General features: G+C 41.9%; 1 protein-coding gene across 1 annotated transcript; it reads left to right on the top strand.

Annotated features, from left to right (window-relative positions):
• Window positions 1–1,142: 1,142 nt before the first annotated feature.
• best4 (bestrophin 4) lies at window positions 1,143–16,597 on the top strand. Its single transcript, XM_068748798.1, is given in 9 exon segments — window positions 1,143–1,294; window positions 14,048–14,148; window positions 14,219–14,452; window positions 15,239–15,393; window positions 15,492–15,569; window positions 15,659–15,811; window positions 15,896–15,976; window positions 16,068–16,222; window positions 16,318–16,597. Coding segments are annotated over 9 exon segments (1,389 nt in total).
• Window positions 16,598–17,651: the final 1,054 nt, after the last annotated feature.

The raw sequence follows: 17,651 nt of genomic DNA, 5'->3' as shown, positions 1-17,651 counted from the left end.
ATGAGATAAATCGAGCCTGAGGATGAGAGACCTGCTGCGCGTCAACAGGGCGCCCTCTGTCGACAGGAATGGGAACTACCATTTCCAATCAAACACCTTGGGAGAACTCTGTTGTTCTTCAGTCCTAAAGAACTGGAAAAAAATATCTTGCACGAAAAACACAGAGATCTACTGTGACCCGGGCGCCTGAGAATCTCCACAGACAGACACATTGGGAGTATTATAGTGTAATATAATATAACATGTTCATCTATTAACACAGGCAATAATTCAAAGGACCTGGCAATATGAAGCTGCTGCAACTGAATATGTAAAAGAAAGAAATTCTGGCAAAGAAAAAGGGAAGTCCACACTGGTCAGATCTGTGATGGGGGGGGGGGGGGATAGGTGGCTTCATAAATTCTATCGGAGCCGGAGGATAAAACATCGCTGGAAAAGAGAGCCTGATTTACAAGCGACAGCTGTAACGGTGTGAAAAACAAACGTAATGACAAGGTCGTCTTGGATGAGCCCCGGTGATGCAGGACGGCGTGAAGGTGCTCAGTCATTTATCAGGTAGAAGAGCAAATAAAACTGGGCTTGCTGCTGTACAATCAGTGTGTGCTTCATTTGATTTGCTACGGCAGGATCATCAGAGGCGTTCAGTGACGGCAGCAATAAAAAACACAGCAGATGCTTTTATTGAGAGACATTCCTAAGTTGATGAATGAAAATCTGATTCAGCCTGACCACATCTGGCTCAAAGGCACGTCTTTATGCATTTTGCAGTGTCACATTAGCTCAGACTGAGCTGAGCTGTGAAAAAACATTTCTCGGTTCTTTACACTTTTTTATTTAGGATGAAAGAATAAAACGCTTTATGGACGGCTTGTCGGTCTGCGCTCATTATCTCTGCCAGCTTCGGGTTCCCAGGTAATAAACGCAAGATGTTGATTTATGACAACGCCACAGAAAGATTTAAATTGGGAGGAACAGGAAGAGCTGATCTTCTCAAGAAAGAAGGATCTGATGGAGGATCAGCCGACGCACTCGCACCCACAGGTAGGACGCAGCCACATGAAATGCATAAGCAGAGATGCTCACATTTGATTTGAGCTCTTTCACAGCCTTTATCGTTGTCGTGCTGCAGAATAAATCCAGACATGACCGTTTCTTACACTCTGGAAGTGGCCGATGCCAGATTCGGCGGCTTCTCCAAGCTCCTGTTCAGGTGGAAGGGAAGCATCTACCGGCTGCTCTACAAGGAGCTCCTGGTGTTTTGTGGGGTTTACCTGTTTTTCAGTTTGCTGTACAGGTAAATGAAGGGGCTTCATCTTTTAACTATACCTGTTCCCTGGTCTTACCTTATTTACGCTATTGTTCTGAGGTTTGGGGAAATACGTACAAATATTCTATCCATGCTTTAACTATATTTCAAAAAAAGAGCTATCACAATAATATAGAGATCATACTAATATACTTTTTTTTTATTCTAATCTTTTAAAATGTATAGATATTATAGCATATAAAACTGCCATCACAATGTATAGCGCAAGGCATAATCAACTCCCTGGAAATTTGCAGGTGATGTTCTCAGAAAGGGATGGGGGGGGGGGGGGGCTATAATAATTGATAAGGATTGATTTTTATGAGGTATAGTGACTATGAATTGGGCTAATATTGTTGAATATATTATAGAACATGTATTTCTTGCAAGATTATACAGTGTAGAATATTTACCCTCGCCGAAGGGGAGGCGAGGGTATTGCAATTGGGTCCGTTTGTCTGTTTGTTTGTTTGCTTGTTTGTTTGTCTGTCCGCGCGCATAACTCAAAAACTACTAACCCAATCGACTTGACATTTTTACACAAGTAAGGTTCTGTCTGTGGCTCGGTCCTCCCCGAGAATGGCGTTGATCCGGATCTGGATCCAGATTCTAGAATTTTTTTAAGGATTCTTTATCATTGCGAGATAGGGCACTTTTTGACATTTGTCTTAATTTCTTCAAAACGCACGGCGGTATGGATCTGAAAAAAAAATCACACATAAGTACTCCTTAAAGGTCTATGACCATGACTAATTTCGGCCGGATCCAGATCACAATCCGGATCTGAGAGCTAATTGGCTAATTGGCTTTGCCCCTTTGAATGCTATAGGCTGGGAAGACCCGCGGAGATCCTCGTCTGCTGCGCTGTGTTTTTTATTCAGCAGCTGAGCATAAATAAAACCCTCATTACAGTTGATTTGTGGTGACGGGCATGAATGGATTATGTGTGAGTGCAGTGCTGGACACAGACACAGATCATTCCTCATAAGTTGCAGGAAGATGCACAGATTCAACATGATGATGGAGGAAGTTTTGGTTTGCCGTGTTGGTCATTTTGTGATTGTCAGCGTTTGTTTTTCTCTTGGTGGCTGTTCTGCATCTTGTTGTAATCATTATTACCTCCACCAAGGAGGACATGGTTTGGCTGGAGTCTGTCTGTCTGTCTGTCTTTTAGCAAGCTAACTCAAAAATGTTTGTCATCAGTTTGTAATAATCTTTCAGTTTCTGATAATCTTTTTCCCAATTTGTGGTTATATTATATGGGTTTTCTAGTAGTAGTAGTAAGAGGAGTGTTGTAGTGGATTTTTGTTGCCTTTCTGAGCCTTTGGACTCCTCAGCTTGTGCCTGATTGGCTGGAAGAATCCTTTCCATTGGCATCTGTGTAATGTGACTATCAGATGATAACAGGAATATTTTTTTAAAAGTGCCTGGAATGTCTTGTGTATAATGAATTAATATAAACATAAAAAACACACGTTTGAAACATATTAATAGAAAAAATTGAGAAGTTTAAATTTGTTAAATAAAGGAGCAGATGGTGCTTGATTGGTAGAGTTTGAAATCATTCTCAAGAATCTTTTCTGAATTATGAGTATCTGATTAAGGTGTGAGGAATATGAAGCAGCCCAAGCTGTTACAGTATGTCAAATATGGATAAATTAAACTGTGATATAATGTCATGACACAGGACTGATTAACTGAGAGACTCTTCTGATAATACCATAAGACCATAATTATTTTGCATACTTATTCAACATGGTTTCCCCAGGACAAGCTTTCATCAACTAGAATACCAAGAGATTTTGTACGAGACTTGTTTGATTTCAATCTCGTTAATTGGCAGCTCGGTGGCGCAGTGGTAAGCGCTGTTGCCTCACAGCAAGATGGTCGTGGGTTCGTCTCCGACTTGTGAGGAGTTTGCATGTTCTCCCCGTGTCTGCGTGGGTTCTCTCCGGGTTCTCCGGCTTCCTCCCGCCTCCAAAAACATCCAGCCTAGGCTTATCGGTGATTGGTGCTGATAGTCACTCCTATTCATGCAGCCTAGGCTGATTGGTGACGCTAAATTGCCCGTAGGTGTGACTGTGTGTGTGTGTCTGATTGTATGCCTCTGTGTTGCCCTGCGACAAACTGGCGGCTTGTCCAGGGTGTACCCCGCCTCTCGCCCTTTGACTGCTGGGATTGGCTCCAGCTTGGCCCGCGACCCGATAACGGATTAAGCGGTTGGGACAATGAATGAATAATTGGCAGCCTCGAGTCCTGTTTAGGGATTATTTTATTTTTGTTTCTAAAAAGTATATAATTTGATTTATTTACATTCAATGAAAGCTTGTTCATCTGAAACCATCTTGAGGCGTATTCCAGTGGCATTGGCATTTCTGATTAGACATCCAAAGTCCAAGTGAGACATGGCAATATTTGTATCATCCGCAAATAAAATGGGCAGAGAAGATCCAGATATTACGGCAAAATCATTAATAAAAATTAGAACCAGAAGGGGCCCAAGAATCCGACCCGTGAGGCACACCACAGTATAGTTTTGCTTTTTTAGATACATGGCCATTAATACAAACATATTGTTCTCTGTTACTAAACCATCTGATCACAACATCTTGAACACCGTATCGATGGAGTTTTAAAATAACAATAGCAAACATTTTTATCCAGAGCAGTAGAAATTTTATCTAAAAGTTGCAGAATAACCATGTATGTTGAATGCTTTTTGCAAAAGCCATATTGGTATTTGTACAGAGTGTTATTATTATTAAGGTGTTTGTAACACTTCTAAATAATAACTTTTCCAGGACTTTGTAGAAACACGGTAAGTTAGCCCTCTCTGACTGATTTTTATCAGTTGGCCGGCTTAACTGATAAAGGTTTAAGGTCTTTAAAACCAACTTGATAAACTGATAAAAAACCAGTCATATCAAAATAAAATATTCAAGAGCAATGTCACATGGTATTTTCGGTGTCTTTTCTGCTTTGACAGTCAGAGAAACAGAAACTGAACAGTTAGTTTGTCTGACTCACCCAAAGTTGCCACCGCCAATGCACCGGATGGTCTTGTAGTCACTCAGTCCTGGAGCTTCCAACGGGGGACAGGAGACTGCCCGAGTCTAAATCAAATGCAAGAGAGAAAAAAGTCAATAAATAAAATGCATGAACAAGTGTTAGGCCCATCACATCTACCCCAACCAATGCATTGAGGAGGTTTCCAACAGAGGTAGCAGAAAGAAAACGCATTCACCTGATGGAGGATGTTTTCCATCTCTCTCTGTAGCTCCGTGAAGAACTGTAAGGTGGCCCCGCCGTTCTGCAATGCCGTACCACAGTTACTGGCCAGCCGCAGCAGACGCAGCTGGATAAAGTCGAGGGCAGTACCCAGGAGCACGTCTTGAGCTGGAGCCTTCTCCATCGAGTACAATCGTAACCATGTTATCGATTAGTGATCAGTTCAGCATGGAGACGATGCGATTGGTGGAGAGGGGAATTCACAGAGCTGTCAATAAGCAGTGTCAGAGCTATAGGTTTAATGCAAAGCTGTTGCTCCTCAAACTATCAAATAAAACAAGAAAACAAACACACACAATATAATAATAATAATACAATTTATTTACACGCGCCTTTCTCAGCCCTCAAGGACACCACAAATACACACACACACAACAATAACACATCTAGAATAAGAAATTAATCATCCCCTTATCCAGCAGCCTAAGCAAGGAAGTTTTTGCAATCACTTTCTTGTTTGGCCGGGCTCTTTGGCTGCGGAGTTTTTCTTTTTGAACCGCAGCCGTTTTTGATACCACTTCTTTGGGGCTTTCTTTGGTATCTGGCTCTCAACCTGTCCACCCTCATCCTTCCCCAAAGTGTCCTCAGCCTCACTGGAGGTTCCAGTGGTGGTGAGCACTTCCTCCTGTTGCTCCAGGCGAAGCTGGAGCTCCTTCAGCTCTGCCATAGCGACAGTCACCTCGAGCTCCAGCTTCACCTTCTCCTGCTCGTTGTTATCTCTGGCCTTCTCTGCCTCTTCCAAGAGAACGCGTCTCTCATCCTGGAGCCGGTCGCGTTCAGCATTGGCGGAATTAAGTGCAGCATTTAATTCCGCCTGCTTTTCCGCCTGAAGCTGGAGCTCCTCCTTCAGCTCTGCCTTGGCGGAGGTCACCTCTTTAGCCAGTTTTACCTGATGATGATAAATATGAGGAATATATTTATTAGATAGAATGTTAGAGTACAAGTACAGTCAAACAGTAGTATGTATTACAGCACAAGTACAGTCAGAGCATTCCAAAAAAGCCCTTCCGGTCTTGTTTCCGTTGAAAGTCCTTAGTACATAAATCATCGACATTTAACAATACCAATAAAATAAAAATAAATTACTCCACAGATGCAAAATAACAATAAATTAAAATTAAAAAGACACATATTGTACAACGTAGGTGGACAAAAAAAGGGGGGCGGGGTTGATCCGGAGAGAGTCGTGATGACTATCTCCGTTTCTGCCCCCCTGAAAGGTGTATTTTTAGGGCCGTTTTGAAGGAGGCCAAAGAGGTGCATGTTTTGAGGGCAGGAGTCAAACAGTTCCACCATTGGGGGGCAGTATTGTAAAAATATGATTTACCCATGTTAGTCCTATAGGAGGGAGTAATCAGGTTGTTGTTTGAGCTCCCTCTAGTGTTGTGGCTGTGGGTGTCAAAATGCCTACCTTCTCCTTCTCGTTGTTTTCTCTGGCCTTCTCTGCCTCTTCCAAGAGAAAGCGTCTCTGATCCTGGAGCCGTTTGCATTCAGCGTTGGCGGAGGTCACCTCTTGAGCCAGTTTCACCTGATGATGATAAATATGAGGAATATATTTATTAGATAGAATGTTAGAGTACAAGTACAGTCAAACAGTAGTATGTATTACAGCACAAGTACAGTCAAAGCATTCCAAAAAAGCCCTTGCGGTCTTGTTTCCGTTGAAAGTCCTTAGTACATAAATCATCGGCATTTAACAATACCAATAAAATTAAAATAAATGGGGGAAAGGTCAAGGAAGTGCTACAAAATGGACCTTCACTTAAATAAAAGCAGCTCGAACAGTTGAGTCTGAATGTTTATTCAACACTTCCAATACATGCCTAAATCGGTATGCTTGGATGCATCATGGCTGACACGTCAAAGGAGGAGGGGTCAAACCGCAGCTGTAAGTACACATCTGAGAGAGAGAGAGATTGTCAACAGCAGAAGTACAACAAAGACCCATGTGAAAGTGATTGAAGCTCCGCCCTCTCACCTCCTCCCTGAACATCCCAGATGATGACATCGCCTCCACTGTCAGCTGAGATCGGCTGATCCCCTAGAGGAAGCAGCAGACGCACTTCCTGTCTGTGGCCTCGGTAACGCATCACCACCTGTATGGAGAGCCAACTGTAAGTGTGTTTGTTTGCAGTTTCTACTTTTCTAAAAGAAATGTATGATAAAAATAAATATAAATGCACTCAAAAATAAATGTGTGATCAATCTAATGTAATAATTCTGCAACTATAAATAACAAAACGCAGTGTTTGCTTTCATTTTTTTTTTTTAAATAAAGTTGTTTTTACTTCTTTGTTCCTTGCAAAGGCGCTGATGAGTTTTCCAGCGGCGAACACTAACATCCTGTCTGCCGCTAGACATGTGATGTCATCAGGAAGACTGTTGCCTAGGAAAACACCACATGACGTCACAGTCAGGGAGCGAGACTCGCATCAGAGAAAATGGAGTTATAATAAATTTAAATGTACTCACTGACAGCAACGATTCCCAACTTGTTCACCTGAAAGGAATAAACACACAAACAATCAGTACGCCTGGGAACGGAAACACTAATCAATACTTTTCAAAGTAGCACACAAGCACTCAAGAGTATATAAGCGATAATCAATGCATCTCGGACACCAGTTCACGTCAACAATCACGGTAGCCGTGAGCGGACAAACATGTGGAAAGACGGAATTTGTACGTTTTTTTTTTTTTAAATATTAAATTTAAGTTTCTTACGTTGTATGTGTGGAAACATTTCCCGACTGACGTCACCACGTAAAACCCGCGGTGTTTCTTGTGGTACCTGAGCGCGTGTGGCACGTGGTTGGAATAAAGCCCCAGAACACGGAAGCCAGAAAACAAGGAACTCCCGCCGCCCGCTCGACTCCCACTAACCGACATGTCCGGTAGCTAAGGCCGATCTTACCGGGCGAAGACCGAACACACGCAAACAGAAATATAAAACAGAGAGAAGGAACGGAACACTAGCTCCAAACACATGCAGAGGGCCAAAGAACTGAGTCCGACTGGAAACAATAAAATACTACGGTTCCGGCCTGACGATGAATAAATGTTTCCGACTAAAAGCAGGAAAACAAACATTTATTCGATGAATAAATGTTTCCGACTAAAAGCAGGAAAACAAACATTTATTCGATGAATAAATGTTTCCGACTGAAAGCAGGAAAACAAACATTTATTCGATGAATAAATGTTTCCGACTAAAAGCAGGAAAACAAACATTTATTCGATGAATAAATGTTTCCGACTAAAAGCAGGAAAACAAACATTTATTCGATGAATAAATGTTTCCGACTAAAAGCAGGAAAACAAACATTTATTCGATGAATAAATGTTTCCGACTAAAAGCAGGAAAACAAACATTTATTCAATAATTCAAACAATAATGAAACGAAAAAGGTGAAACATTAATTCACGAACGGAGCTACACAAATCAAATAGAAATAGAATTTAAATAAATAAAAAAGCAATAAAAAAATATATTTTATGGTAAATATTTTAAGTAATAAAGCAAGTTTTCAATTCTATCTTCTGTTTGTCGATTCTCTGCTCTTCTTCTTATAATTCTAATCCACCAAATTTATTTCATGATTTTATCAGCATATCTGCGTTTGGTAACGATGAACCCTTCCGGAAGTATAGAAGGTAGTAGCGTGTGAGTCCAGACAGCTAAAACATTACACCGTACTGATCATTTAAGATGAATAAATATTTCCCACAGCGTGTTGATGTTGTTAGTCTCTGAGCATGTCGTGACGTGAATTTGTCGCCGGTGACTGAGCAGCGAGTCGCAGTCGCCTTCCTCTCTGCTTGTGTCTGGCACAGATGTGCGTTGATGTTCTTCCAGCTGTTTGCGGCGTCTAGACCCGTGTTCTGGCCGGACCGGATGATCCTCCCTTCCAGCTTGTGAGATCACCAGACTCTTAATTCGACCTGTACACCTCAGCCTTGTTAAAAGCAGGAGTCTCAGACCTCCAGCAGGATTCTGAAAGAGGTTGGGGACGTTTCACCTCCCTGCCTCCCTCCGTCAGAGTATTCCGTTTATTTATTCTGTGTGTTTTTCAGCTTTACCAAAGGATGTCTTCTACTGTATTTTGTGCTGTCATTTTGCTGACTTGTGCCTTGACGTTCCGTGTCGGAGTAAGTGATTCTACGTCTCTATTTAAAAGAGAAAATGCAATTCTGTTAATGATTTACCAGAGGAGGAAATCAATTCCTGGCACAGCAGTATTTTTTATTCATTTATTTTTTAAATAAGCCCTGGATAAGCATCTGAAAATGGATGGATGGATATTTATTTTTAGAGACTATGTCCTAGAGCAGATTTGTTACTTAACCTGGGTTCGGTCGAACCCTCGGGGTTCGGTACCTCCAACAAGGTTAATAACCACTGCCTTAGAGCAAACACACCAATAGCCTTAGTAAAAAAATATATAGTACAATAATAATAAAACATTTGATTTATATCACACTTTTATAGACTCTCAAAGTCGCTTAAACAATAGTCTTTTGCAGAAATTAATTGGAGTCTGTTGATTCTTTTTCAGATATCATGAAATTATTCTATATGCACGGGGACGACCTATATAATATGTCAGAGATAAACAAGGGCTCCATGTTGGAAAGAGAACCTGCAGCATCCATGAATAGCAGGATCAATCCTTTGTGAGAACGTCGCTGTGCTGAACAGGGAGTATTTCCACCAACAGGCTATTGATTAGTGATCAGTTCAGCATGGAGACGATGCGATTGGTGGAGAGGGGAATTCACAGAGCTGTCAATAAGCAGTGTCAGAGCTATAGGTTGAATGCAAAGCTGTTGCTCCTCAAACTATCAAATAAAACAAGAAAACAAACACACACAATATAATAATAATAATAAAATTTATTTACACGCGCCTTTCTCAGCCCTCAAGGACACCACAAATACACACACACACAACAATAACACATCTAGAATAAGAAATTAATCATCCCCTTATCCAGCAGCCTAAGCAGGGAAGTCTGAGCTTCCCTGGCCCTGCTTAGTGCACCCTCCAGGGGGGGGACGTGCCTTCAGGGAGGAGGAGCAGCGGCTCTACTCCGAGCTCCTCCCGGATGGCTGAGCTTCTCAACCTTATCTCTAAGGGAGAGCCCAGCCACCCACGGAGGAAGCTCATTTCAGCCGCTTGTACCCGTGATCTCGTTCTTTCGGTCACTACCCAAAGCTCGTGACCATAGGTGAGGGTAGGAGAACGAAGATCGACCGGTAAATCGAGAGCTTTGCCTTTCGGCTCAGCTCTCTCTTCACCATGACGGATCGGTGCAGGGTCCGCATCACTGCAGACGCTGCACCGATCCGTCTGTCGATCTCTCGCTCCATCCTTCCCTCACTCGTGAACAAGACCCCGGGTACCTCAACTCCTCCACTGGGGCAGGATCTCCTCCCCGACCTGGAGGGTGCACTCCACCCTTTTCTGACATGGCCTGCGGCTGCGGGGAGGCTGAGATTAACTGAATTAGAGATTAAGTGAAACTAAACTAAATTAAAAAGAAATAAATGAAGAAAGTGATTGCAAAAACGGAAGGCTCCCGTTTTTGCAATCACTTTCTTGTTTGGCCGGGCTCTTTGGCTGCGGAGTTTTTCTTTTTGAACCGCAGCCGTTTTTGATACCACTTCTTTGGGGCTTTCTTTGGTATCTGGCTTTCAACCTGTCCACCCTCATCCTTCCCCAAAGTGTCCTCAGCCTCACTGGAGGTTCCAGTGGTGGTGAGCTCTTCCTCCTTCTGTTGCTCCAGGCGAAGCTGGAGCTCCTTCAGCTCTGCCATAGCGACAGTCACCTCGAGCTCCAGCTTCACCTTCTCCTGTTCGTTGTTATCTCTGGCCTTCTCTGCCTCTTCCAAGAGAACGCGTCTCTCATCCTGGAGCCGGTCGCGTTCAGCATTGGCGGAATTAAGTGCAGCATTTAATTCCGCCTGCTTTTCCGCCTGAAGCTGGAGCTCCTCCTTCAGCTCTGCCTTGGCGGAGGTCACCTCTTGAGCCAGTTTCACCTGATGATGATAAATATGAGGAATATATTTATTAGATAGAATGTTAGAGTACAAGTACAGTCAAACAGTAGTATGTATTACAGCACAAGTACAGTCAGAGCATTCCAAAAAAGCCCTTCCGGTCTTGTTTCCGTTGATGAGGGTCCAGACTCACTCAGACGGACTCATCATGTGGCGTGTTCAGGAACCTGTTTGGAGTTAAACCAACAATGAGAAGTTACAATGAAGAAACATCCGCTAATGTTGAACATGCAAAGTGAGCCTTTAGGGAAGAAAGGATGCAATTATTGAGGGCTAGAAGAAAAAAAGTAACTTAAAGTAATAATTAACTAGTTACCTTTGGCAGGGAGTAATAAGCAAAGTAATGTAATTACTTTTTCCAGCAAGTAACTAGTAATAATATATTACTGATCTTGAGTAACTTGCCCAACACTGTAAATGTGTAATTAAGCTCACATTCCCCCATATATTTTCTCAACTGTTTCTCAAACTCCAGAACTCTGGGGATTGTAGTAAAATTAATTCTATGTAGTTGTGTTTTGTGTTCCCAAACCAATGACCTAAGAAGAGGTCAGGGAATAGTAATCTCTACCCAAACAGTTAAAAATGTGAATACACAAAATACACTAAGCAAACAATTGAATGAAATATGAAAACATTTATACGTATTTCCAGTCAGCTGTCACTAAAAATGTAAACAAACCCTTCTACACTTACTAACATATTTTTAGCAGAATTTGCTAAGAGATTAGGTTAATAGGTTTCACTTTTAAGAAAATGTTATAATCCAAAACTTTTATTCTGGAATTTGAACAGCAGCTTTAAATGAAATATTTAACGCATTTATTATGAAGCTAAATCTTTTTGTAGGGCATTTATTTTATTTTCACAACTGTAAACGAGTACAGTTTTTCATTTTGGTCGAGGATGTTGACGTACATACAGCTTTCATTGACCAACCAGCTCACAGCAATTAAACACAAACACGATACCATTTCTAAAAGGATTGAGAATTCATGCTGGATGAGGAGGTCAGCCAACATCGACTTTATGCTCAGCAGAACTAAAATGAGCTAGTTGGGAAAAACTGCCAACAACTGAACAACGAAAGACACGAAGGACCTCTTCCTGGCGGTTGCTTGGTTAATTACAGCATGTTGCTATGGTGATATGTTGAGGGCTATGCGTCTGTGGGGCGCCACCTACAAAAATCACAATGCATTGTGCCTATGGGGGGTCCGACGCCAACTTTGTCGGACAGCCACGAAATTCGGTACACACATGCGTCATGTCAGGGCAAAAAAAAAACAAGTATTATGGCCACGCCCCCAGACACACAGGAAGGCGGCCATATTGGATTGAATTTTAAAAACTGCTGAGTCAGCGTTTGCGCACACACACACACTCCAATCCAAACCAAATTTTAAACACTTATTGACCCTTCCTACCTGGACATTTTAAAAGTGAAACTTTGACAATCAGCCTTACAGCGCCCCCTAGAGAACAATAACAAAAATTGAATGGGAATTAAAAAAATACTTTGCCAGAAATGATTGAAACTTACCAGAAAAGTCCCTCATGTGGTCCCGATCAAAAAACACAATCATAACCATGTTGTTGTTTTTACGGTGTTGCCGTGGTGATGGCAACCCCTCCTATGGGGAGCGGTCCGACGCCAACTTTGTCGGACAGCCACGAAATTCGGTACAGACATGCGTCATGTCAGGGCAAAAAAAAAAAGTATTATGGCCACGCCCCCAGACACACAGAAAGGCGGCCATATTGGATTGAAACTTCAAAACTCCTGATGGCAGATGGCCATATAATCCAAATAACGATTTGACTAAACTGTGAGCTACCAATGCAGCTCAAATCTAAACACTTGCGAAGCACTCAGGACAAAAGCGGCGTGCGTCGGCGGGTCAGCTCAACGGCCTGTCGGCCGGCGAGGGCCTACAACGCCGCTTGCGGCTTTAATTCTTCTTTATTCTTTATTCTTTATTAGGCCCAAGCGCCTATTCTAGGCGTAAGGAGCTATTGCTTTTGCAACGCAGAAGACGACAAGTTTACGAGCGCAGCTCGTCAACCCTCGGCATCCAACTTTGCCATGCTGTTGAGGGCGACCAACACACCCACGCCCACGCCCACGCCCACACCCACGACACTCCACAGCACACACACACCCCGACACGAAACAACACACACATACAGACACACACTAAACAACACAAACGCACACACACAGAGATCCTCAAACACGAGTTGACGAGCGCAGCAAGGGGTCCGACGCCAACTTTGTCGGACAGCCACGAAATTCGGTACAGACATGCGTCATGTCAGGGCAAAAAAAAAAACAAGTATTATGGCCACGCCCCCAGACACACAGGAAGGCGGCCATATTGGATTGAAACTCCTGATGGCAGATGGCCATATAATCCAAATAACGATTTGACTAAACTGTGAGCTACTCATGCAGCTCAAATCTAAACACTTGTGTAGCACTCAGGACAAAAGCGGCGTGCGTCGGCGGGTCAGCTCAACGGCCTGTCGGCCGGCGAGGGCCTACAACGCCGCTTGCGGCTTTAATTTCTCTTTTGTTGCTTGTTTGAATGTCTTGAGTTATTACCACATCAAACTGTGGGAGACTGTCATTGTTTGAGGGGATTTATATTTTAAACTAATTCAGCACAAATCAAGTCCTGTTATTACCCTCGCCAAAGAGGAGGCGAGGGTATTGCAATTGGGTGCGTTTGTATGTTTTTGTTTGTCTGTATGTCTGTTTGCTTGTCTGTCCGAGCGCACAACTCAAAAACTAGTAATCCAATCGACTTGAAATCTTTACACAAGCAAGGTTCTGTCTGTGGCTCGGTCCTCCCCGAGAATTGCATTGATCCGGATCTGGATCGAGATTCTAGAATTATTTTTACATCTGGAATTGTGCCTGTGCTGTAAACTGCCACTTTAAGAGGGAGGGACACGAATGGCATGATGAGAAAAAGAGGGAGGGACACGAATGGCATGATGGGAAAAAGAGTCCAGAAGGAGTCTTGTAGTACGTTCCGGAGCAGCAAGCTAGAGCAGGTTTGGCCCCTCTGATCCGGAAGCCCTGTTTACTGTCTCACAAGATCCAATAGTCTATTGGAGGCGGGGTCTGCAATCTCTGATTGTCTTTCTAGTTTATTATTAAAGTTATAATAGTGGTATAATATAAGGTAGCGGTCAAGTGTAGACGCTAAAGGGGCAGGATTAAATAAGTTTAAACTTCCTCCTGCTCGTTTTGAACATGATGTTTGGTTGTGAAGCTGTTTTCGATTTGTTTTGCGTATTTAATTTATGTATACTGCATTTGATTTGAACTTTTTTAAAGAAAGAAAGAAAGTGTTTCTGGCCATTGTGAACTCCTATCTGCTCACAGGTTCATGCTGACTCCAGAGCAGCAGGATGTGTTCGAGCGCATCGCCCTTTACAGCGATCAGTTCACCAACACCAGCTTCATCCCGGTTCTGTTCGTGTTGGGTGAGTCCGACCGAACGTCCGGTCAATATCTGAAGATGAGCGACCATAATCAATGGCGTTGTTCCAACAGGCTTCTACATGACCATGGCGTTTAATCGATGGTGGGCTCAGTACACCAGCTTCCCGCTGCCTGACAATCTGATGATGGCGGTGTCCGGGAACGTCCACGGGGCGGATGAGGGGGGCCGTTTGCTGAGACGGACTCTCATGAGATATGCCAATTTATCCTCGGTGCTTATTCTGCGCTCCATTAGCACGCGAGTTCTCAAGCGCTTCCCGACGCTGGAGCACGTGGTGGAGGCCGGTAAGAGAGAGGCGGCAAAGCGCTGCTGTGTGGAACAGAGAACGCAACATGACTGAAGCGTCTAGTAGAGCCTAGACATGATCCAGCAAACATCCAGCTCCCATTCAAGAACTAATCATTCTAGAGCTTCAATAATGTCTAATTAACTCCTATGCAATGATTCCGTATATATATATCAGGGTTTGGTGTATATATATCAGCGTTTGGTGTATATATGTCAGCGTTCGGTGTATATATATGTCAGCGTTCGGTGTATATATATCAGCGTTCGGTGTATATTTGTCGGCATTTAGTATATATATATATATCAGCGTTCGGTCTATGTTCTCAAACTTCACTTTTAATAATGATTTCCTGAATGGCTTGACATAATATGTATATATATATATATATATATATGTACACTCTCAGGTTTAAAACTATATTGAGTACTTTAAGCAGTCATTACTGCATTATTACTACATACTTGTAGTTTGATTCATCTTTTGTCCCACACAAACAAAGCTGCAAAGTTATTTACGTGACACTGAACCTGCAATCAGACAATTGATTTTTTTTTTTTTAATAATTGTAGAATTAAAAAAAATAGATTAGATGTTTAGAAGTGATTTACAGGATTACAGTCGGCAGAGAGGTTGGACTCTGATTGCAGTTTATAAATGTACATATAACATAAACCAAAACTCATCCATCCTTCCCTCCATCCATCCATCCATCCATTCATCCATCCCTCCATCCCTCCATCCCTCCATCCCTGTTGGGCTCAGCTGTCCGCTCTTTGTGCAGGATTTATGACAACACACGAGCAGAAGCTGTTTGAGTCCCTACACTCGGATTTCAACAAATATTGGATGCCTTTGACTTGGTTCTCCAATTTGGCCTCCCGGGCGCGAGAGGAGGGCCGAGTGAGGGATGACATCGCTTTGAGACTGCTGATGGATGTGAGATGTTTGGTTTATAATGCCCTTTGTGTCTTTAAACACGGAATTTCCAATCCTATATATATGTATAAGTATATAAGTTGTATTTATATCTGCAGGAGCTAAATAATTACAGAGCCAAGTGGAGCCTCTTGTTCCACTATGACTGGATAAGCATCCCTCTTGTCTACACTCAGGTCGGCTCATGAGTTTGAAAAAGATAAGCCAATAAAATTCAGGACCAAACTAACTTGATCAATGCTTTTTTTTTTTGCTCACTTTGAAGGTAGTCACTATCGCTGTTTACTCTTTTTTTGCCTTCTGCGTCATTGGGAGACAATTTCTGAACCCTCAGAAAGGATACAAGGACCACAAGCTGGACATGTACGTCCCAGTTTTCACCCTGCTGCAGTTCTTCTACTATGCTGGCTGGCTCAAGGTAAGACGCCGCATTAATGCTCCTCTTGCATTAAAAACATTTTTTGCGCGAGCTTGCCACGAAGACGCGATTTCATTTCAACAGGTGGGGGAGCTGATCATCAATCCCTTCGGGGAGGATGACGATGACTTTGAAAGCAACCAGCTGATTGACTGAAACATTCAGGTTGTCTTTGAAAAGCTGCTCAAAAGCAAAAAAAAACACTTTCACTCTTTAAATGAGGGCACACTGTCATTCAATTCTGTTTCTGCTGAATGTTTCAATGCTGGCTGTAGATGCCATGTATCAGAGCCTGGCTCCCATTGTGATGGCCAAGCTCTGGGCTCAGACATATTTTTCCATTCCTTACACGCTGTCAACAGCCGCAGAGACTCTGAAAGCACCTTTTAAAGGCTCCACGTTTGACATGAGGTACACTCCATCTCTGGGCCTTTTGCTGCAGCACATTCCAGTGAAATCGCAATCCTTGTAAAGACTTGAACTTAAATTGTCTTTCGTATTTGCAGGATGAGTGTAGAGGATCTTGAGAATCACCCACCTATGGAAACTGCTGGAAATAAGCAGTGTTTGCATTTTAAGGGCTGTCTGGGTGATGGTCTCGACAGGATTCTGCAGAGGGGCAAAGGCTTCCTGCGAGGTAGGAGCCTCCCCTCCCTGACGGATATCTCGTCACAGCTGAATGAGGAAGATGACGACGGTGCTACGCTGAAGAATAGCATCAATGACTCAAGCCTCAAAGAACAAGAAAAGGCATTCATAGAAGTCATAGTGGAACAAAATCTGTAAAATAAATGCTTGTTTTCACATTGAACCATTGTGGCACTTTTACTGTCTTATACCCGGTACTTGTTTTTTTCACCAACACTTAAAAAAAATTAAAAAATACGTTTTTAAAAATATGCAATTATGTATGTTTTAAAAATAAATGTGATAAAAAAAAATGCATGTGAATATAGTACTGTATTATAAACATATGTGTGATCTTTATGATATTTTTATTTTATTTTATTTATTTATTTATTTTTAAGCTGCAAATGACTTTAATGACTTTAACATTACAGATATTTTACTGGGTCAAAATACAGGCCTCGACATTAAAGTGCTCCAGAAAGACACACTGCATGTGTGGACAAGCATGTCTCGGAAATACTGAAAAAAAGATGTGGAACTTTTTATTTTTTAACAAAACATAATCTGAGACAAGACATTAATAAGCAAATAATAAACAAAAATAATAAACAAAAACAATATATATATATATATATATATAAGAAAATAAAGTGTATTGCCAATAATAAATAAATAAATACCACAGAAGACACATAATAAAGAAAGACAAAAACAGAAAACAAATCCAAAACTTATACATATGTATAATTAAAATGACATTTACAGATTGCGGTATTCTTTAACTATAACCCATCTTTGATCAAACTGGTCCATTTCCAAATGCAATGATGCTGTCATTTTTTCCATTATGTAAACTTGCTTTAGTCTGTTTCTCCATTCTATGCTTGTTGGTGGATTCACCTTCTTCCAGTTGGCAGTGACTGATTTCATGGCAATCAATATTACAATCTTCAAAATATATCTTTGATCACAATTAAATTGATCCCCTAAAATAACTCCTAATAAATAAAGCAACATATTTGAAGTTTTATGATATTTTTAATTGTGTTTATCTTTGGGGGAAAAAGGTTCCTTTTCTGTGGTTAAATCTCATTGCATACACCGTTGCCCTGCCCCACATATAATAAATATGATAAATAAATATCATAAATACAGTACCGGTATATACTTTTAGCAGTGTATATTTCTTTAGAATATTTAAAGAGGTCCT

Source organism: Brachionichthys hirsutus, chromosome 15 (genome assembly GCF_040956055.1).
Source record: "Brachionichthys hirsutus isolate HB-005 chromosome 15, CSIRO-AGI_Bhir_v1, whole genome shotgun sequence".
NCBI classification, from domain to species: Eukaryota; Metazoa; Chordata; class Actinopteri; order Lophiiformes; family Brachionichthyidae; genus Brachionichthys; species Brachionichthys hirsutus.
This window is presented reverse-complemented; position numbering and strand designations above follow the sequence as displayed.